This window comes from Coturnix japonica, chromosome 20 (genome assembly GCF_001577835.2).
Source record: "Coturnix japonica isolate 7356 chromosome 20, Coturnix japonica 2.1, whole genome shotgun sequence".
NCBI classification, from domain to species: Eukaryota; Metazoa; Chordata; class Aves; order Galliformes; family Phasianidae; genus Coturnix; species Coturnix japonica.
The window spans coordinates 5,053,187-5,070,883 of record NC_029535.1 but is presented as its reverse complement, the minus strand read 5'-3'; the positions used below and the strand labels follow the sequence as shown (position 1 = coordinate 5,070,883).

General features: G+C 41.2%; 1 protein-coding gene across 7 annotated transcripts in view; it reads right to left on the bottom strand.

Annotated features, from left to right (window-relative positions):
* The window catches only part of EYA2 (EYA transcriptional coactivator and phosphatase 2), a 90,267-nt gene that overhangs the window by 6,871 nt on the left and 65,699 nt on the right, over nucleotides 1–17,697 (bottom strand). For all 7 annotated transcript variants that reach the window (XM_015881571.2, XM_015881569.2, XM_015881568.2 and 4 more), the window contains exons 10-15: nucleotides 11,493–11,582; nucleotides 4,951–5,009; nucleotides 4,028–4,188; nucleotides 2,896–3,010; nucleotides 2,177–2,298; nucleotides 1,289–1,389 (exon numbers count right to left, since the gene is read on the bottom strand). In XM_015881571.2, coding sequence (XP_015737057.1) covers nucleotides 1,289–1,389; nucleotides 2,177–2,298; nucleotides 2,896–3,010; nucleotides 4,028–4,188; nucleotides 4,951–5,009; nucleotides 11,493–11,582 — 648 coding nt within the window. The remainder of the gene's footprint in view (nucleotides 1–1,288; nucleotides 1,390–2,176; nucleotides 2,299–2,895; nucleotides 3,011–4,027; nucleotides 4,189–4,950; nucleotides 5,010–11,492; nucleotides 11,583–17,697) is intronic.

The window sequence follows — 17,697 nt, the reverse complement described above, 5'->3', positions numbered from 1 at the left end:
GGAGTTTGTAACAACATTGTCATTTTCGTAGCTTCCTCCCAGAAGAGCATTATCTGTACAGTCAGTAATAACTATGCAGTAGCAAAGGTACACAGTCTGTACTGACAAAGCTTTTCTCAGTGTGGGAATAGTTTCTGAGTTTATCACTGTAATCACATTACTTCTGATTAGAAAACTTTTGAAAAAGATTTAGCGAACATGTCCTTCATAGGTAGATGATTCTGATGGTGGACAAGATCCTTTTCCAGGTGTACCTTCCTATGTAAAACAAACTCCGGTGTTCCCAGATGTTTATTTTACAGTGTGTCTGTTGACGCTCCCCTGATGTTTAAATACAACTCAGGTTTCCCTCTGGTTTGTTGCCTGTGAGCAAACCAGTGTTTCCTTCAAGCTGTTCATCAGTGTGGGTAGAGGCAGTGAGCAAACAGACATCTGCAGTGACTGGAATCTATTGATCTGCAATTTCACTTTAAGGGGAAGAACTATTTCCTTCTCCTTTTTCTTCCTATGGTTGTTACTAAACCTCATCCATTAAATTATCTATTTTTTGTTCTTTAAGGAGAAGAAAACTTGGGCCTCTTGGTCAATCCTGTTGTTCAGTATTTAGAGATTTATCACTCATCAGACAGGTGAGGGAAAACGACCCACTAAAGAGATATTATCAGAGCTGCCGGCAAAACAGTGACAGACTCTGCTTGCCCTCCTCCTGCCTCCCTTCTTATTTTTCTTATAAAGCTCAGGTGTGTGGAAGCCTTGGCTAATGATTGTCATCAATCACAGGAGGTGACAGCCCAGCAAAGAATGTGCCCTGCAAATGGGAGAGCTGCTTAGACCAGGAGACACAAGCGAGAGGGTCCTTGAAATCCTGCCCATACCAGACTGATGAACCTCCCCCCATCTTCATACTGCCGGCAGCCTTTGATGCAGTCATGTTCAGTGACCCACTACCTTTAAAGTATGGCACTGGGCTGTCAAAAGCAGCAGGCTATTATCGCTTAATTCCCAGCCATGTATCTTGGACTCATTTCTGAGGATTCCTTAACCCCTCAAGAACTAAAGAATTCCTGGAATATGTGACAGAGCAACTATCTGAAAAATCCCACTGATTGCTAAGATGAGGGAATCTATGGTAGGAAATTGCTCATAAGATTAAGTATTTTGCATGTTAAGAATTGAGACCAATTCTGAACTGTTTCAAATGGAAGGAGCTTCGTTAAATGAGTGAGCAAAGAAACAGCCACTGAAATGTAAGCTTGGAAGAATCCAAGATGGTATCCACAGACCGTACCTTTTTTGCTCCCTGTTCCTCTTCAACACCATCTCCTATTACAATGTACACAGCTTTCCTTCCAAACCTTTGCATTATTCTTTCAAAACAGCTCTCTTTTCCTGAGCAACAAAAGAGAAGACATTTTATCTGGATGCATGAAGTTATTGGGGTTGATACTCGCATATTGGAACTGATGTTGTAAATGAACTATAACTTGATACATTCCCTGCTTTTTTTTTTTTTTTAAATTAGAGCCCAACTGGATCTTCATCTGAGAGGGATTCTCTCATGAGAGCTACGAGCCCTTTATCAGTTGAAGAATTCCAGGTGCTGCCAATTTTCCATAAGCTTTGTGACTTTGCACAGCTGAGACTGGCAGTTGGGTGGAGTGATGTAACACTCACTGTATCCAGTTGCCTTATTCTATTCATTCTGGTTGCAGTAGTGAACCTGAAAATGCAAACCTCAAAGATTCAAACAAAACCATACAAAAAGTACAGAAAACAAAAGCCCCAAGCCAGCTCAGTCAATATTTATTCCTCTCACAGCTTTTCTAAAACTCACTCCTCACACTTGACTCTGCAAGTAACAGGATCCAAACCACGTTTCTTGTAAGAGGTCCAACCAGACCGACCCCCTCCCAGCTGGGTGCAGCTGAACACCCAAAATGCTGCTCCATAAGGTGGGTATTTTTCAGGCTTGCTTTCTCATAGAGGCACTTGGCTTTTTTTTTTGTAGCCTGTACTAGCTTAAGTGTGGGTTGTTGGCATGCAGATGTGATGTAAACATGAAGCTTAAGCTAAAGTTCCTATGTTGTTTGTTGCAGTTGGGTTGAGTGGATGTGCCTGAATTAGGGACAAAAGTTCAATCTATCTTTTGGTGAAGCCTAAGTTACTTTGTTCTTACCTGTTTTTGTTGCGCTGTAAATGTTTTCAATTGGGAATACGGTGCCTAGTCCATACAGAAGCACTTTTGCCAGAGCTGGTATCAGCTGAGTTGTGGTTACCAATACATTTACACAGTTAGGCCTAGGAAACAAAAGTCAGTAGAGGCAGCAGTCTGGTTTTTTTTCTCTTACCTTAAACTGAACAATGGCGAGAAGAACGCATTTCTTGCAACTGGAAGTTCCCAAGCCACTGGGGGATTATACGCCTAGAGGCTGGTAACCTGAGCACTGACAACATCTCTTTATTAACTCAGTAGGATGAAAAAACCCAACCACAATCCAGCAGTAGTGATGCAGCCCCACTGTATGTGTGACAGGATCTATTTTGCAGGAACCAAACACCACATAGGCAGTGTCCATGCTTTGACTTGAGTGAATTTCTTCAGGGATGGAAGGACCCTTTCCTACCCTTGCAGATCTCTGCATGTGATAAGTTTGCTGCAGACGAGGTAGGCAAGGAAAGGTAAAAAAAAGTGTGGTTGCTTTTTTTTTTTTGTCTCAGTTCATCATCTCAAGCAACCCCCAACCCTTGATAATACAACATATGCAGACAGGCCTCCCACAGGTTTGGCCAGCAAAGTCCTATAAATGTGTCTCGATCTGTTTAGAGTAAGGGGAAAGTGGAAAGCAAAGGAGAGCCTGGATCAAGCCTGTAGGCAGCTCTGTAAGCTGTTCTTACCGGGAATGTATCAAATTCAGCGCCTTCAGAGCATGTGTGAGCCAGAGATCAGTCAGCGCTTCGAGTTCTGCTCTTAACTGCAGCCAGGTTTCCCTCTTAGGAGCTCCTATTAAACCTGTAAGCAGGAAAAGCATCTTTGCAGAAGCACAGAAAGGGAGCTGCGTGCTTTTGTATGTAAGTATGCCAAAGGGCCCCTCATTGTGCTCTGAATCCTGCCCTTTCCAGTGCCTTTCTCTTGTCACTGGTGCAGGTTGCTTTCCTTTGCCTCAAGGTAAGTAAGCCCTGACTGTAACACACTTATGTGCAACTACAGCTCAGCTTCTTCCTCTCCAGAGGAATGGTATCAGTCACCTGCAGTCCACAGGCCCATGTTAAAACATCCTTCTTGCAGTCAGCACAAAGCTCATATAAGAAATGAGGAAGAGGACAAAAGAGATCTGTGCAGGGGTTGGTGGCCTGAGTTAAAAGAAGCCCGGAGCAAAGAAGGAAGAAAAAATTCTTCCTGAAAAGCAGTGCATCATTTCCAGTACATGTGAGTAGGGCATTTCCCCAACAATGAAACAGGTATGTGGTGATATTCTTAGCATTACTTCTTTCTCTTTCTAGGCAAAGACCTGCCACTAATGTTCTAAAATAGAAGCAAAGCAATCTCTTGGAAGAATTGCCTGGAATTAGCTGAGATGAAAAACCTCAAGGCATCCTGATATCTTCTAGTATTGTTTTAGGGGAGATAGTAGTAGGCATTCAAGAATGCCTTCAGATGGAACTCAACCATATGTTCTTCTGTGGAAGAAAACAATCCACTGAGTTTTGAACTGTTTGCTTACTACATCATACAAAGGCATCTTGGAAAAATTCAGAAGGTTGTTCTCTGGCCAAAGAAATAACAAAATAAAGCCCCATGTTCGGATTTGAGTCCTCCATCCACTAACCCAAGTATTTTAGCACAGCTCTTACAAATCCCATACAGAATCCTTATTTCAGAACGACTGCTGAAACACTTGTTCAGCTCAGTGTTTAAGCGTTGTTATCATTATGCTCTCTGCACCTCCTCTGCAGCATATTCCTAGCAGGGCCAGAAGCATTTGAGAGGATGAAAAGGCAAACTTACTGCCCAGCAGCAGACACTTGCCCCCAACATTGTTTTTGTAGGTATTGTACATCTCTTTCACCCGGCGGTAGCGAAATGCTAATTTCCTCATCCAATCAACTCCCCCATGAACGCCTGAGCCCAGACATAGATTTGCACTGGCAGCTGAACTGTGAAAGCCATCTGCAGAGAAGTTATACGTGCTAGAAGAAGGAAGAAGGGAAGGAGAGAGGCCATTACAATTGCAGTCTATGCAGCACCAGCAAAGAGTGGAAACAATTGAAAAGAGATAAGGAGATAAATGGCAGCACAGATGTACACAGGACACGCTGTACAACAGTGGAGTTCATCACTGCTGCCTGCTATCACTCATGCCCCAGAAAAGCGTGTGCCACCCTGCCTAATGCTACACTGCAATGTGTAGTTCTTACGTGTGCAACTGGAATACCCAAAAGATCTAAAAGGGCACCTGTGGCCTGTTATTTTTCTTTTATTTGACTGATTTATTTCCAGGCTAAGAAACCAAGCAGACTGCCAGACCCATGATCCCATTCCAACATTAGCATCACATCCATAGTCTTTACTAGTAAGCCCACTCATTCTAGTTGGGCAGTGGGAAACCTTTCAAGCTGGCTTTGAAATGATTTGGCAACACATGTGCCAGCTGGCTGGTAAATCATATCAGAAACAGGTGCAGTTAGACTGAAGTTCAACCTGATTTTAAACATTCCCTACAATGATTCAAAGCTCAGCAAGGTCAGAGCTTTACAGTAGGCACAGGTATATTAATGTGTGAACAAGAACTCTGCTCCTCCTGTGTTTAATAACTGCAGACAGCATGCGGCCAGGGAGCACAGAAGATGCATAGCCAAGAAAAATTTCTCTACATCACTGTCCAACCTCCTGCTATTTTCAAACAGCTGAGGACTACCTGACCTGCAGCTTCCAGCCTGGAGATCCCATACCTTAGATCCTGACCATTATCATCTGATGATACATCATCTATGTGGATCTGGTCACAATCCTGTGGAGCATATGAAAAAAAAAATAAGACATTAGTAAGTAAATGTTTGGGTAAGTAAATAAATAAAATCTTTCATATGATGAAAAATTACTTTAAGGATAACGTTAAGATAAAATGTTCCATGTTGCCAATACTGTCTAGCATAGAGTCAGTTAATTGCTACAAGTACTGCACAGCACTTGTGCAAAAACTTATTGTATGTGTTAAAGACATAGCAGTTCTTGTGTAGTATAGCAAGCGAACTCCTTCTTAGGCAGATAGAAGGGAGAGAGGATGCTTGTGCTTTAGCCAGGAAAACTGTATTCCATAAACTCTGTATACATGATAAGGTGCAGATTTGTCAGCCCCTCTCCTTGTGAGAACATTGCTTTGGACAGGAAGTGTATGTTCACTTAATTACAAGGAGGGAAGGTCTGTCTCAGAAATTGCCAGGGATGTCTGTCCTGCTGGTGTTTTTCCAGTGCACACTGAGAGAGTTCAGCTTCCTTTGGTGTGCAGGGAAGTTGTGCTGAAGCACTGAATAAGGTGCCCTTTCATAGCTCCATGCTAGAGACATGTATACAGACAGGGTATAGGAACGATGTGTCAATAAGGAGGAAATCAATGCCCAGGAAATTTACCCAGGATATATACTTGGAGCTCAGCCTACGTGAAATATGTATTCTAGATCTTATCTTCCAAAATTATCCATTGTTTGAATCATACCTCAAAAACTTGTTATTTCTGTCATTTCTTTCCTAGTGTTAGCATCATCGTTAGAGAGAAATCAGTAAGCCACCTTAATTCTCTCTGATCCTTGTTAGTAAGGACAAAACAGAAAACCTTCAAGTTGACAAACACGTGCTTTGTTCTGGTTGATTGATGAAAAGCAAAAGCACAGTTGATAAAAGGAATCTTCTTTGGAGTCAGAAGAATTGCAGGTACAGTTATCCTTTTCCACAGCAGTATTTTGTAGTATCTGTGTTTAAACCACACAGTTTGTACTGTATTATCTTCCTACACAATTATGGGCTTTATGAATTATTTTAAACCAGCTCTTTCAAACAAGACAAAATCCCCCAAACAAGTAACCAGTGTGGATTTCAGTGGCAAAATGTCACAGATGGCTCTCATCCATAATAATGGCATTTTATGCAGCACCTATTCCAGGTAATTCTCCATAAGCCATCTAATTTTATCATGTTCTCATCTCTTTAGTTCCCTTCATTGCTGAGGTGTGTGCTTTGTGTAACTGGAGACAAGCAGTTGAATTGCAGATTTCTGCTGGCACCTCTCTCTCCTTCACCCACTGTCATTTTTTAACCTTCCCCCCAACCCCTTGGCTGTTGTGAGCCATGCTGGGATAATATTGATGCAGCCCACTCTGGTTCATTTGTGTGATACAGGGCATTAAGTCAGGGGAAAGGTATGTGTGGAGGGATCTGTTTTTCTCATTTGTGAATGAATTGTTCTGTACACTGAAGTGTGACAACAGTAGCTATCACATTTCTGACTTCATAAAATACCATGACACTTGGTGAGACGCTACCTCATAGTCCACCGGCTGAGCCTATCAGGTTACTGGGTAAAACACGGGGAAGCTGGTTAAAGCAAGAATGTGGACCATGTTTTACTACTTGGTTACGAGACTAATTTTTCATTCTTGCAGAATTTCCTTGAAATCATAGTGAGTGGGGAACCAGGGCAGGATATCTGGGCTGCTGAAAAGAAGGTCCAGATTGTTTGAATGAAGTCTGCAATGGAAACTGGAAATCCCAGTTTCCACATCTGCTGGCTTTTAAAAATAATATTCTAGGATCTCCGAGGTACGTGATCTGTGGCATGTGCAGCCTGTAACTGAGTCAAATGTGTGAGACCTCAGCCAATCCTCCTGGCTTCTGGAATTGAACTGTTTTTACTGCCGTGACATCTCCAGGCCAGCCTGTGATACATGACCTGTCTCCAGGTGGGATGAAAACCTTGAACGTGGGCTAACGCAGCTCTGAAACTGTACCACAGGCTTGGAGAAAACCTCTGCTGTCTCCTTGTGAAATACAAGCTGTTCCTGAGGATGCATGGAGAAACTCAGTTACCACTTATGAGCATTCTCAAGGTATGTCTCTCAACACGGATGTTGTCCATCTGTGTATCAGAACTGTTAGATGAACTTTAAAAAACATCTAATGGACTCATTGATCAGTTGAGCTTCCATCCCTTGTTAAGACAGTGGGTGGGGGTTAACAGTTCCCAGAACATGAAACCTCCAGAGATGGCTCTGACAGGCAGTAATCTGCAAACATACTAACCCCCTTATTTGTTAATTCCCATTCCCTTTGTTGGTCCTCCTTGTTTTTCACACCTGTTTTTCAGAGAGCTAGGCAGTAATATCTCCAGAGGGACTGAGGGTGAAATGTACTATATTTTAGCCAGTGTTGCACTCTGAACAAAAGGAGTCTGGGAGAAAAAAATGTAATTGTAAATACCCATATTTTAGCTTCTCTGTGATCTGTAATCTTGAGCAATTCTTATTCTCCATGATTTCCCAGAAGTGGAACAAAGAGTGAAAATACTTCCTTCCAAATGAGTACTTGCCCATCTCTTCTGCGGTGTGATCAGAGCCCTTTGTAGGCAGCAATCTGCACGGCCTATGTTTGCAAACCATAGGCATCTAACCTGTCTGTACTGCTGCAACTGCAAGCAGAGGTGATGTGGCCAATAAGCATGTTAAGTGCTGTGTGAGTAGGTGAATTAGTGTAGGAAAAACCCACATTTGCAATTTGAAAACGTGGCTCAGCTGCTAACAGTCTCCAGAATGGAACAATGCTTGTGTCATAGCGTGCCTTAAGCGCCCTTGACAGAATTTGCTGCCTTGATTCTCTGTAACAAGGTAGCCACACCACCAAGCTGTGTTTCAACAAGTATCAACCTTCCCCCACCATCCTGAATCAGCTTGAAAGAAGCCCAGCTGCTAAATTCTAAATTCATTAATAATCTTTCTAGAAGAAGACCATAAGTGTTCAGTAGGAGTCTAGATCTAGGGCTTCTCCATTCACCCACCTGCCCTGAGGATGGATGATCAGCCTCCTATCCAGCTAGCCTGAAGCCTGGAGTAAATCCCAGAGGAAACTGTCCTCTCTGCTAGACTGCAGCAGCAAGAGAGGGTGAGTTAAGCAGTTCATTTGAATGGAGCTGCTGGCTCTCTGAGATTCCTGTTCTCTGACATAGCAGGCAAAAAGCATCCAGGAAAGTTGCCTGAATCTTCTCCAGAAAAACCCTGAAAGCACATAAATTCCTGGCAGACAACAGAGTGGCAGGTAGTCGGATGGCACTGACTGTGGATCACGTTCGTGGTAAGGGTGACAACAGGGCAGTGGGGTAGACTATAAGTAGCCTGACTTCTTGCATCCATTTGGCAAGGCTTTAAAAGAAGTAAGCTCTGAAAAAGCCTATTTATTCTTCTGTCATCTGCTGAGTTGACATTCTGCATCAATTGGAATAACTCATCCTCTTGATTTTCATTGCTTACAAGGCAGTAACAGCAAAACAAAGGACAGCTTAGTATTTTGGACAAGCTGACGTAAAAGAAAACTCTACTGCTCTCTCCAGGCTTGCTGATCCCTACCAGAATGCCTGAACTATGCCATGGATTTATGTCAGAGGAATGTTTTGCTGTGGTTAGCATTTCCTGACAAGAGTAATCTTGTTCTGGTCTTGAACAGTGTGACCACCCTACCACTTTATCAGTTACATTTCTTGCACCCTGACCCAACCCAGTATACAGCCAGAAACTGTTTCAGCCCTGTAGGGCTGTAGCTTATTTCGTATTGCACAGCTCAGTGTCACACCACATGATGGTGCTAATGTACACGGTAAGCCCTGTGGGTCTACAACTGAATCAGATTCCCTGCCTGCTCTTCCTTTTTTTTGTGTGTGTGTCATCGTTGTTTTCTTCTTTTTGAAGTATCATTCATTATGTCTTTTTCAAACCCAACACTTGTTAATGTATAGTCCTTAAATATCGCTTTGTGAATACTCAAGCTTGACTTTCATTTACCATCCAACACTGAAAGAATTGGATGGCTGATGAACAGGAAGGGATGTCTGTTACAACTTCTCCGAAACATAAATGGCTTAATTTACTGGAAAGTGTAACATGTAAAGAACATTCACTTCTCTTGATTTCTCCCTCATCCCCTGCATTCATTACTGAAAACACTCAGCTAAAACCAAAACACCTTGGTCAGGTTTTGGTTTGTTTCACTGATCAGGCATGTATGAAAAAACTGAAAAGTTTCAATAAAAAAAATGTTCTTCTTTTTCCAGCTAGCTGGGCCCGTGCTTCACCATTTAAAACAGTGCTGAACAAAAAACTGTCTCACAATGCTCTCTTCTCTCTTTGCTTGTTTCTGCTCTGGCTAACTGGAACACAACTTGTTTTTGAGATTTCTGAAGTTTGTCATGGCTTTGAGCCATCCACGTCCAGCTGCCAACTTTGTGTTTCTCAATTTTTTTAATTTTTTAATAGAAGATGGTGAGATAGCCCAGAAAATCAGCAAGATTTCTTCTCTTAATGTAGCAACCAAATAGCACCAGGAAAATAAATGTTTTTATTTAGCATCCTTGTAGCACAGGCTACTTAGAGGCAGTCTTTGTAAATATTTTGCTGAACAGCTATGTCTTGCAGCATCCATCTCTCTTCATACGTTGGAGATGGAGCCAAGATATTTTGTAGACGGGTGACTTCTACTTGAAGAAGTTAGGCTAATCTTCAGCTTTTTACCAGACTAGTTCTTACTCAGTTACGTGGTCCTGCTCGAATGACCGAGTCCCATGTCTGAGCAATTTCTGTTTAGCTTTGCCTTCCTTTAATATCTAGGAACCATGAAAGAAAAAAGCATACTGATTTCTTTTAATTAAAATCTTATCTCTACTGTATGGTTGAAGAACTCAGAGACCTCGGGAGACAAATCTTACTTAAGGAGGCTGCTTCTAGCAGCCAAAGCTGTTACTGACTGATAAAAGTGCAGAATTTAACTGAGGCTGGGCAATTTGCTAGTTTGCTTCATGTTTTAGAGTGGTACGTTAAACAAGGAGAAAAGCTGTCAAAACTTTTGCCAGAAGGGCAAAACTCTAGATGGGCAGAGGGTTTATATTCGGATTTCTGCAAGATACAGAGCTTTGCTGCACCATCTGTTGAGATCTCATGGGTGAAAAATGCTGGTTTTGACTGGGACAGGCTCCCCAGGGCAGTGGTCAAGGCAACAAGCTGCCAGAGTTGACAAAGCATTTGGCCAATGCTCTCAGAAGGGAGGATTGATTTCTGAGGGGCCTGGAGATCTGGAAGTTGGACTCCTTGATCCTTGTGAGATCCATCCAACTTGGGATATTCCATGGTTCTACTAAATATTATTGCTGCTTAAACAGCACCTTTGACTTCCAAACAGCATTTCTCTATTTTATCCTTGGAGAAAGACTTTGTCACTTTCCACTTTCTGCACCCCCTTCACAAAAAAAGAGCTGAAAGAGGAAAAATCTGTCAATTCTGTAATTCCCAGTAAACGAAACCCCAGGTCACAATGAAGTAGGTGCCCGGAAAAGACACATCTCTCACAGTGTGCTGAGCAACACAGTGCTGTTATGCAGTGTAGAAATCAGAAGTCCCCACTGAATTCACCAGGTACAGGAAAAGTTCTCCTATTTTATCCAGTGCAGAAAAAAAAAATCTTCCTTTTTCAAGTAAAGACCACAGAATCCTGCCAAGGAATGCCAAACCTTTCTCCTCATTCTCCAAAGTACCTACAGCTCAAACCCAACCTTACTCACTTTGTAAATGACTCCTTCAGACCATTCCTACTGATTCCAAATGCAAACAGCTTTTCATCAGCACTGTACAGCTGTTTCTCAGCTGGTGACAGAATTTTGCTTGCATGACTTTGCTCGGATTTTACTGTACATTCAAAAGGATTTTCACTTTATATAAGACCTTATATTTGTCTAAGACATACTTAGTCAGATCTAACCATACTGCAGACAGGGAAGAATTCTCTCTTTTGGTCTTTCATGTAGAAACTCGTATAATTTCATCCTGCAATATTCCTGTGCTTGAGCAGACCTCCTGCTCCATCTCCATGTGCAGAACAGAGAACATGTTTAAAACCTCTGCATTGGATTGCAGCTAATTGCTAACGGTTCCATAGGATCTCTGCTAATTTAACTTAATATAATTATTAGACAGCAAGTTTCCAGAGAAGCAGCAGTAACGTCCTCATTATTAGATTTAGTAAAGCTGCCAAAAGCCATCATTGTTAGTATGTATTCACTAAAAAATCCTTAACAGAATGAAGATGTCAGAGGGACATAGTAAAGTATGCTTTCAATATAAGCCATCTAAGGGCCATTTCTTTGGGGTCAATATTGAAAGTTTCTTGGCCAGAAAAGCAAGTTTGTAGACCAGATGCAAATGATTAGAAAGAGAGATGCTAAATAAAATAAGCAGCTACATACCTCCAGGTCATTAAAGAACAGATGTGTATCTGCAAGGTTGAAGATCATTTCTTCCATCATAAGACCTATCCGCACAGACGTTGTCGTGTCCTGTTGGAGGAGAATCAGGGTTGGTTTTTTTTTTCCCATTTACATCTATTTCTTTCTGGGAGGTGGGAGATCTCAGACAAACATGAGGCGTGTACATTCCCATTCTTGAAGATATGTTCATTACAATGATTTCATTTCCCAAGTGTATCTTAGCATGATTTTCCCATCATTTCTTTTGCTCTCCTATGTAACCAGGTTTTGTTCTTATATACCAGAAGTATATGGTATATAAGTTCTACTATACCAGAAGTATATGGTTCACCTTACATATTTCAGCCTGCACATTCAGATGAGTTTAACGAGGACATTTAGACACTTGAGGCTGCTTAAGAACATTTTCACTAGGTTAGACCAAGAATTGATTTCCAATAACATCAGTACTGAGTAGCAAAGGGATAGTTATGAGCAACAGAGCCTGCAAAGGGCAACACTTTCTTGACTCTCCCCCTCAAGCCATCCATAAGAGGTCAGCATTTTTCTCTACACACAAACACGGACTTAGAAGGTCAAGCAGCACCATGGTGAGCAAAATATGAAACCAAAACTCAGGAGTTCAAACCTTACGTCTTTTTTTTAAAAGGTACAATCACACCAGGCCAACTGGACTGACTGTTTGGGCAGTAAAGCTCTCAGTTCTCAATGCTTTCTCTGGGATGGGGACAGCAGCCACAGAGCTCCTACAGCTCTTCACTTGCTGCTTCAAAGCTGCTCAGTGGGCACTGGATACAGCCCTGGGGATTCGTCACTCTGAAATACAATCAGGGGATCTGCTGTACCCAGCCTGGTGCACTACAATATTGCATGTGTCTCGATCACTTTTCCACATCTCTCCCCTGAACAACTGACCTTCTTCCTAAACTCACAGCAAAAGCATAGGAAAGTTCTGAGGCCAAACTACATCTCTAGCAAAACACTTTCTTATTCATTAAATACTTCAGAAATGCAAGCAAAAATAGGCTATGGCTAAATCCTCAGCTAAAAAGCCTTATGTCTGTTCTGACTAAACAACAGACAACTTGAAAAAACAGCATTCCCACAACAGGCTTTTATTTGTAATTCATCTTCATTAGGACAGGGATCTCTCATCTTTGTGTTTGTGTGGGTGGTTTTCTGCCATTGATGTTACAATCCATGTTAAAACAGGGCAGATTTATACGTAGTCTTTGCTCTAATTTTCTGCAGATTTCTGTGGAGTAGTGCTATTGTAGGACAGGATAGTAATTAATTAGTTAAGGAGCTGTTAGAGGCAGCATAGTGTTTGGAGGATGAGTACATTTCAATCAACCTTTGTGGCAGATGCTGTTGACATGGATGGTGTATTACACGCTAACCTAATTATTACGCATTCCTGGTGTAGTTCTCTTTAATTAGAGCAGAGTGGCTGTGGTTTGAGCCATGTGTATGACTCAGAAGAACTGTGCCCACAGAAAAGCCCAGTCACTCATGTTCAAACGTGTTTCTTGCTGCCTTTGAAAGAAGGGCACTCTCTCCTCTGGGCATAAAATAAACTGCAACAGCCTTGCCTTGAACATGCCTAATTTGAAGTCCCAAACCTGCTCCCCTGACAAGGCACAGGGACAAGGTGCAATTAGAGCATCTAAACCTATGTAGGTTCATGAGAACAGCGCTGAATCAAATTTTACTACCCAGATGTAGTTACACAGGGGAACTATTCTGAAGAAAATATGCTGCTAAGAAGGAATAATTTTGTAAAATAGTTTTTAATGAAGCAATTTATTTTTATACATTTCAGGGATCGTTAGCCTTTAAACCTTTTTTAGGAAGTCTCATTTGTTGATATCTGTCATTTATTCTTTGTTTTGTCTTTAGATTTGATAATATTAATCACTAACAGAGAATAGGAAACATTTCCACAGTGTATGCTGTTACTTTCTCTTAAACTAAACAATATGGAAGTTGAACTGTAGATGAGAGGGGAAATATATATATATGTATCTTTCTCTTGAGATAGAGAATATAATGGAATGAAAATAAAACAGAAAAATGTACTTTACCACCCAGAGGGGAAGTCATTTGGGGAAATTATTTGGCATCAGTGCTCTCACAGCATGGATATTTCCTCTATAACAAGGCATACTTCCAAGTCTCAGGCTGATAATGTTAAAAAGCAAATCAGCACTCCCAATAAGATATGGGTGTCTAGGGGCAGCAGGCTAGGGTTCCACTAGCAGTTATTCACTTGCATTACTGCTACATCTAGAAGCACTAGTTCCAGCTCTGAACTGTGCTCAAGTTTGTAGCCACACAGAGGAAAGGCACAGTCCCTACCTTCAGCTAGCCATTTAAATGTGAATAAACAGGAGAATCAGACTGATGAGCAAGCACAAAAATGACAAAGATGTATCAATCAACGTGTCGTCAAAATTCTCTGTATAAAGACTTGGAAAGAGAATTATGATAATTTTTTCCCCTGAAGATGTTAATGAAGAACTCTTCCTGAGCACAGAAACCCTGCAAGACTAACAAACGTTGCTATACTGCAGGGGATGCCCTTCTAGACTAATGCCAGTGCTAGAGCAGTGTGAGTTTAGCAGAGCAATGAAAAAATGCTGCATCCTTATCAATGACCCCTGCTAACAAGCCCTGCCATAGGAAAAGCGCACCCTGGAGCCCTGGGAACAAAATTCCTCAGTACAAGATGTAGCCAATATTTTCTGAGGCATGTGAAGTCCAAGGACAAACACCGCAGGCAGCTTGAAATCAAATTTCCTCCAGGAACTGCTTTTTACAGTGAAAACAGATTCATTTAAAAACCTCAGACCTGAGTACTTGGTCAGTAACATTAGAAGAGCGAAGTCCTACCCCTTTGCTCATCCACAAGTCCTGCTTTCACAAACAAGGACAACAAGAGGTCAGGATAGAAAACAGGCAACAAACTCCTTTTCTAAATAAAACCTCCAAGTAGCACAGTGTATTTCTGTGTGTGTCACCTCTGCAATGAATGCTGTTGGAACTTCATTCAGCACTGAAAATAAACAGCCCTACAGATTACATTTGGTGCTTCCCTCTGGTGCTCAGACATGACAAACCAACAGAGCTCAGCTCCTGGCCTGACAACACACAGCCTTAATAGACTTCTTCCCACCAGGTGGCTGAAATAAGCATCACAGCAGCAGTACTCATTTCAAAGTATTTGTTCCCAAAGAGCTCGGGATTTCTCTCCTCAACATACCCTTCACTTTCACTTTAAACCAAGAAGGGTAGCAGGTTCACAGCTGCCCATTTCTGCTCATCTTGAGGGAGATGACAGGTAAAAAGCCCCTGACATGCTTTCATAAAGTATCAAAGCATACAAAGAAAACAGCATGCTCTTTTATTTTTTTTAACCTTTTCAATCAAATCTGGATGCTGAATATCACTGTTAAGTTGGGTGGTTGCATGCACTATTCCTCTAACTGGAGGTGTGCATGGAACAAGCAGTGGATTGAAGTGGGAAGTAAGGACTGCACATGCCATGTGAAACTTAGACTACCCTGTACTGCAGCAAAACAAAGGGAGCACAGGATGTCTAGACCCATTCAAATTCACTTTAATCTACCTAATGAGAGTACAAACAGCTGTGAATATTTTGCAGCATGAGCCCTGGACTCTTCTTACTCAAGGGCTAAACTACACAGAAGCCTGTGATACTGTATTTTCAATACTACAGGTAGCATTTCTTACAAAAAGTCCATTAGCTACACTTCAAACTGCACTGTCAGCATCCTCCCAAATGGCTTGGTTTCAAGGCCTTCTTACCACTGCTCCTGAAACACTAAGCTGGATTCTTCATAAACTACTTATTCTTGCCCTAAAGTATGCATTAAAAAGACATGTATTTGTTAACACCTGGAGCTACTACTAATCCAGTTGGCTGTATGTCCACAGCCAGCTCTCCCCTCTTGTACAGCGTAATTTGGAGAGGAAGCGAGACATGGAATTATCTCTGGCAATCTCTCAACTGCAAGTCGCTCTCACCCCCAGTCCTGGCTCCAAATCAGCCAGTTCCAAGTCTCTGCCTTACAGGTACCCTGTTCAGACTTGCAGGCCATTAGCAAAGGGGTAAAGCTTGTTCCTTTGAGACAGATAACAAATCAGCTTGTTGTCTGAGTCTGCTTCTATTTAGTAATGTGCCAATTAACCCGACATTCAAAATGCTAGGACAAAGTCATCCTGAACATAGATCTTGAATTCAGACCTCCCTTTCCCCACCCTAAGAAAAAAAAAACACAACCCAACTAAATAAAGCCTTTCTATTTAAAACCAATCAGTCTCTTTAAATCCCTGCCAAATACCTGTTTATGCCATGAGCAAATAATTACTTTTCTACAAGGAAGAAAGTATTAATTAAGAGTATTCATCAGACTCCTATTCTGTAGGGTTTATCTGCCACAGGTGTCAGCCAGAGGTGAGAGACGGATTAGTACACAATCAAGGGCTTTTCTAAGTTAAATCTCATCCTTGTGGTTAGCTGTTAATAATGAAGTTGTCACCAAAAGAAAGAATTTAATAGTTTTAATTGAGTTTAATTACTTGGAAACTCCTGAAAAATGGACCAGCATGGTTGTATAAAAATAATAACAATAAAAAAAAAAAAAAAAAAAAAAAAAAAAAAAAAACATTTTCTTTTTTGGGAAAAAAACAAAAGGATAACAATTCTGTGCCTGGGCCACATGTTTGAACAAAGAGAGTCTGTAAATAATCATTCCGTGGCTGTAACTTTTTATACCTTGATCAGAATTTGAGACGTGAGCCAGGCTTTCCCATAAAACAGGAATATTAACCTTGTGCATCAGTTCTAGTTTAAGTCTACGTCTCTTTGAGGATGAGAACACATTTAGCTCTTTTACTAGACTTAACTAGCTTAATTTTGTTTATCTTTTGTTTAATAAAAGCAGATCACTGCTGGACTCAGCTTGTTAGAGTTTTTCAAGTGAAAGAGTGGGTATTTGTGAGGACAGTTGGTTTAAGTATCCAAGTAGCTACTTCTGGAAGAGACAACACTTCAAACTTTTTGACAAGGGATTGTTCTTTCCACCCAGTTTTCTAATTTTCAAGCTCTCACCTTTTTGTCCCCCTGAATGAAGACACATCCTACGACCCAAGCACTGCCATATCTAGGTTTATCAGACAATCTACTGAGTTTACAGGAATAGTCATCACAGTGCAATCCTGTGGCAGATCCATGCTAGACAGACAGCAAAAATCAATTAGACTCCTTTCTTCAGATACTTTTGCATATTCACCATTGCTGTGATGTGGGGACACTTCCAAGGTACTGCTTACTATTTACTGAACGATTGTGCTTCTGCTGGCATACACCTTTCAGAAATGGAGGGGTACTATTCCTTGGAAACTACTACAATAAAATGAGAATGTCAGTAATTAAATCCTCACATTCAAGAAGCACAAGAAGGTTGAAAAGGCTCTCTAAATGAAATGTGCTTAGGGACAAGCAGTAATAACTACTCTAATTTATCCAGCATCTGAACCAATGAGTTCTGAAATTGAGTCCAGCCCTATGGGAATAGAGTACTTAAATACATGTTAAAAGCTGGGTCATAACGCTTGAAAACAAATGGAAGCTATTTTTATTTAGTGATTGTACTGTTTGGGATGGAGTTAACTAACAGCTGCTAAGGAAGGGGAGTGAGAATGTCGCTGTGTGGTACTTAGCTGTGTTAAAGCACAACAGTTACAGGAAGCTTTCATGAACAAAAGTCCACAAGTGATTTCTTTTTATCGGGTAGGGCATGAATAAAAAAACAAAAACAAAAAGGGGGTGGAATTTGCACCAAATATGTCTTCACTGCCTTGCTCTACTCACAGGAAAATCACTGTATTTTTCAGTAAGCCCCTGATAGTGCTACGAAAAATAGAAAACTCCTCAAAAGCTTGGTGCAAACATATCCCGGTGTGTAATCCTCACGTGCAACTTCCTAATGCAAACTGTGCCCCTTTATGTTTTGTTTTTTTTTTATAATATTCTTCCCTTTAAAAATCAAAAGTCTGATTCAGTGATACTGGAAAGCAAGTTCCCTTTACTCATGCTTGCTTGACAATCTAACATTGTTCCTGCCATAGATTTCATGTCAGAAATAATCCTTTAATACTT